The sequence below is a fragment of the Manacus vitellinus genome, unplaced genomic scaffold (assembly GCF_001715985.3).
Source record: "Manacus vitellinus isolate BGI_N305 unplaced genomic scaffold, ASM171598v3 scaffold_52_pilon, whole genome shotgun sequence".
NCBI classification, from domain to species: domain Eukaryota; kingdom Metazoa; phylum Chordata; class Aves; order Passeriformes; family Pipridae; genus Manacus; species Manacus vitellinus.
In genome coordinates, this window is record NW_021940628.1 from 3,036,530 (window position 1) to 3,039,972 (window position 3,443).

At 67.0% G+C, this 3,443-nt stretch overlaps 1 protein-coding gene across 1 annotated transcript in view; it reads left to right on the forward strand.

The window, feature by feature from the left end:
- The window catches only part of COL16A1 (collagen type XVI alpha 1 chain), a 20,525-nt gene that overhangs the window by 15,646 nt on the left and 1,436 nt on the right, over nt 1-3,443 (forward strand). The window contains exons 27-42 of the mRNA XM_029963054.1: nt 352-405; nt 534-578; nt 682-735; nt 827-862; nt 1,116-1,178; nt 1,283-1,354; nt 1,557-1,610; nt 1,703-1,747; nt 1,960-2,004; nt 2,107-2,160; nt 2,277-2,330; nt 2,464-2,514; nt 2,660-2,749; nt 2,866-2,901; nt 3,031-3,075; nt 3,378-3,443. The exon at nt 3,378-3,443 is cut by the window's right edge and continues 1 nt beyond it. Coding sequence (XP_029818914.1) covers nt 352-405; nt 534-578; nt 682-735; nt 827-862; nt 1,116-1,178; nt 1,283-1,354; nt 1,557-1,610; nt 1,703-1,747; nt 1,960-2,004; nt 2,107-2,160; nt 2,277-2,330; nt 2,464-2,514; nt 2,660-2,749; nt 2,866-2,901; nt 3,031-3,075; nt 3,378-3,443 — 864 coding nt within the window. The remainder of the gene's footprint in view (nt 1-351; nt 406-533; nt 579-681; nt 736-826; nt 863-1,115; nt 1,179-1,282; nt 1,355-1,556; nt 1,611-1,702; nt 1,748-1,959; nt 2,005-2,106; nt 2,161-2,276; nt 2,331-2,463; nt 2,515-2,659; nt 2,750-2,865; nt 2,902-3,030; nt 3,076-3,377) is intronic.

The window sequence follows — 3,443 nt, forward strand, 5'->3', positions numbered from 1 at the left end:
CCCGGCCTGCCCGTGAGTACTGTGGGGAGCCAGGCAGGCTCTGCCAGCCCCCATCCCCTCAGGGGTCCCCATGTCCCTCCTGGTGCTCACTGGGACCCCCCATGTTGCAGTTGGGGGACCCCCAGTGGGCACCAAACACCGTGTCCCTGCAGGGCTCATCCCTGTCCCACCCATCCAGTCCCACCCCACACATTCCCAGTGCCCTATCCACTGCCCTGTTCCTCCATGCCCCGTCCATCTGTGCCCTGTGCATGCCCTGCCTGTGCCCCCATCCTTCCTCTTCCATGTCCCACCCATGTCCCCTCCCTGCCCAGTGCCCACTCTGTGCCCTCCATCTCCTTCCTTCCCCAGGGCATCAAAGGCGAGCGAGGCTACCTGGGCCCCCCCGGGGAGAAAGGGGAGCTGGTGAGTCCCTCGGGGCCGTGCTCTGGGGGCAGAGGGGCTGGGGGCTCTCCCAGGTGCCCCCTCACCGTGGGCACCAGGGCTGAGGCCCTTCCAGCCTCATCCATCTGACCCCATTCCTGCCTTCCCAGGGACCCCCCGGCATGGACGGGCCCCCCGGTCCCGCAGGACCCGCGGTAGGTGCCCCCCCTGACGGCCCCCGGGGGGCTGTGGGGAGGGAGGGGGGAGGCTGTGGGTGCAGTGGGGTGCTCCCCACCACCTCATCCCCTCATTCCACAGGGACCAAGGGGAGAGCGGGGGCTCCCGGGCAGCGCCGGCGAGAAGGGGGATCAGGTGAGCACTGCCAGGGGCACAGGGACCCCCAGGACCCCCAGCGGGCAGGGCGTGGCTGTTGGGGTCTGGCTCAGCTCTCACCTCTCCACAGGGTTTCCAGGGCCAGCCTGGCTTCCCGGGACCACCGGTGAGTCCCTCCTCCAGCACAGCAGGGTGTCCCTGGGAGGTGATGCCCATCCCTGGCTCTGTGTCCCCATGTCCCCACGGGGCCAGGGACAGGGATGGGGGGTTCTACAAGGGGAACACGGGCACATCCCGTGGGATAAGATGCAGGGAGCAGCCCCAGAGCAATCCTGCTAAAATGAGTTTGGAGGCAGCAGGATGCGTGGGCTGGGCTCTGCTCCTGGGACCCCCCTCACTCATCACCCCCTTCTCTTTAGGGTCCCCCTGGCTTCCCAGGGAAGGTTGGTCCAGCTGGGCCACCAGGGCCCATGGCTGAGAAGGTGAGTGCCACGGGACGTGGCTGTGTGATGGCACCGCTCGTCCCTTGGGCTGTGGCCTGGTTTGGTGCCCCAGCTGTGCCCGTGACCTCCTGTGGCTCTTACAGGGCAGCGAGGGCATGCGAGGCCCCACGGGGATGCCAGGACCCCCTGGACCCCCAGGACCTCCGGGCATCCAGGTAAGACCCTCCCCATGTGTCATCCTCGGGGGCAGAGGGGGCAGGACCACCCATGTCATGGTGCTCCTGGGAGCATTGCTGGTTACTCCCATTCCCCTGGGACCTGTTGCCATGGCCTGGGGTGCCCAGAGCAGGTCCCTCAGGGACCCCCAGAGCCCTCCAGTGCAAACCACCCTCTGACATCCTCACCTTGTCCCCGCAGGGCCCCGCTGGCTTGGAAGGACTGGATGGCAAGGATGGCAAGCCGGGGCTACGGGTGAGGCTCGGGGGCTCTCTGGGGTGCTGGTGGGGGACAGCCACCCTGCAGCCCCCCCAGGACATTCCCAACCTGTGTCTCTTTCTCTCCAGGGTGATCCAGGACCCCCTGGGCCACCAGGGATGATGGGTCCTCCGGTGAGTGACAGCTTTCCTTGTCACCCCTCCCTGGCACTCAGTGCCTGGCACGTCCCTGCAGCCAGGCCTGTGGGTCCCCTGATCCAGGACTGTCCCACTGTGTTCCTGGGGACACTGAGACCCAGGGGGAGGATGGGGGCCCTGGTCAGGGTCACCTGCCTTGCTCTGCTGGCGGGAGCTGGGACCCCCACCCAGCTCTTTTCTCTCTCCAGGGCTTCAAGGGGAAGACGGGACACCCGGGTCTCCCAGGACCAAAGGTGAGCGATGGGGACACTTTGTGGTGACATCCCCAGGGTCCTGAGTCCCAGGCCAGGGTATCCATGCATTGCTCTGCTCACAATGTCCCTTCCTCCTTTTAGGGTGACTGTGGCAAACCTGGTCCCCCGGGGAGCCCAGGCCGGCCGGGAGCTGAGGTGAGTGAGGGGTGGGTGGGCGTGGGACCACTGAGCTGCTTGGGCACCGTGCAGCCTCTCCTCACCCTGCCTTCCTCCTCAACACCCTGCCTTCCTCATCACCCCATCTCCCTCAGGGTGACCCCGGGCCCATGGGACCCCAAGGCCGGCAGGGACCCCCAGGGCTCATCGTAAGTTGGACCTGCCCCTCGTGGTGCACCAGGAGGGTGCCCGTGGGGGGATCACAGCAGGGACTCCCTCCGGTGCCAGGAGTGGGGTCATCACCCACGCCCCCCCCGCTGACACCCCTGTCTCTGCCCCCAGGGACCCCCTGGCAGCCCAGGACAGCCGGGTCCTGCTGGCCTCGCTGGAGTGGTGAGTCCTGGAGCCCCCACCACAGCCCCAGCCGTGGGATGTGGGGTCGGGATGGGGGCTGGGTGGGTGCCATGGACAGTGGGTTTGGGGGTCCCCATCCTCATCCTGTGCTGATTCTGGTGCTCCCACTCCCTCCTCCGTGCAGGGGCTGAAGGGTGAGCGTGGCTCCGTGGGGGAGCGAGGTCTGCCAGGGATGCCAGGGCAGCCGGGACCCCCGGGACACCCCGGACCACCGGTGAGTGCAGCACAGCCCCCGGTACCCCAGTGCAGTGGGGACCTCGAGGACTGGTGATGGTGGTCACTCTGTGGTCACCACTGTGGTGGTCACTGTCTCCCACTTTGGTCTCCCAGGGGGAGCAGGGACCAGATGGACCCGTTGGGAAAGAGGTAGGAATGTGGGCTCTGGAGCTCTCCTGCCCAGCTGGACCCACAGTTGGATTGTGACATCCTCATGGTGTCCCCAGGGTGCCCGTGGTGGGGACATCCCTGCCACCCTGCTCCTTTGTGTGTCCTCAGGGTCCTCCGGGAAAGCCGGGCATTGCGGGACCGGCGGGACAGAAGGTGAGGGGAGCCTGGCTGTGCCACTGCAGCCATCCCGTGCCACAGCCATCCCAGCATCCTACTGCCATCCCAGAACCCCACAGTCACCCCAGAACCCCTCAGTCATCCCAGCATCCCACAGCCATCCCAGCATCCCACAGCCATCCCAGAACCCCACAGCCATCCCAGAACCCTACAGCCATCCCAGAACCCCACAGCCATCCCAGAACCCCACAGCCATCCCAGAACCCCACAGCCATCCCAAAACCCCACTACCCCTCTCAGGGTACCGGGGCTGAGCCCCGCCTCTCCCATCCCCGCAGGGTGAAGCCGGATCCCCCGGTGAAAGAGGGTACCCCGGGGAGAAGGGCAGAGCCGGGATGCCCGGG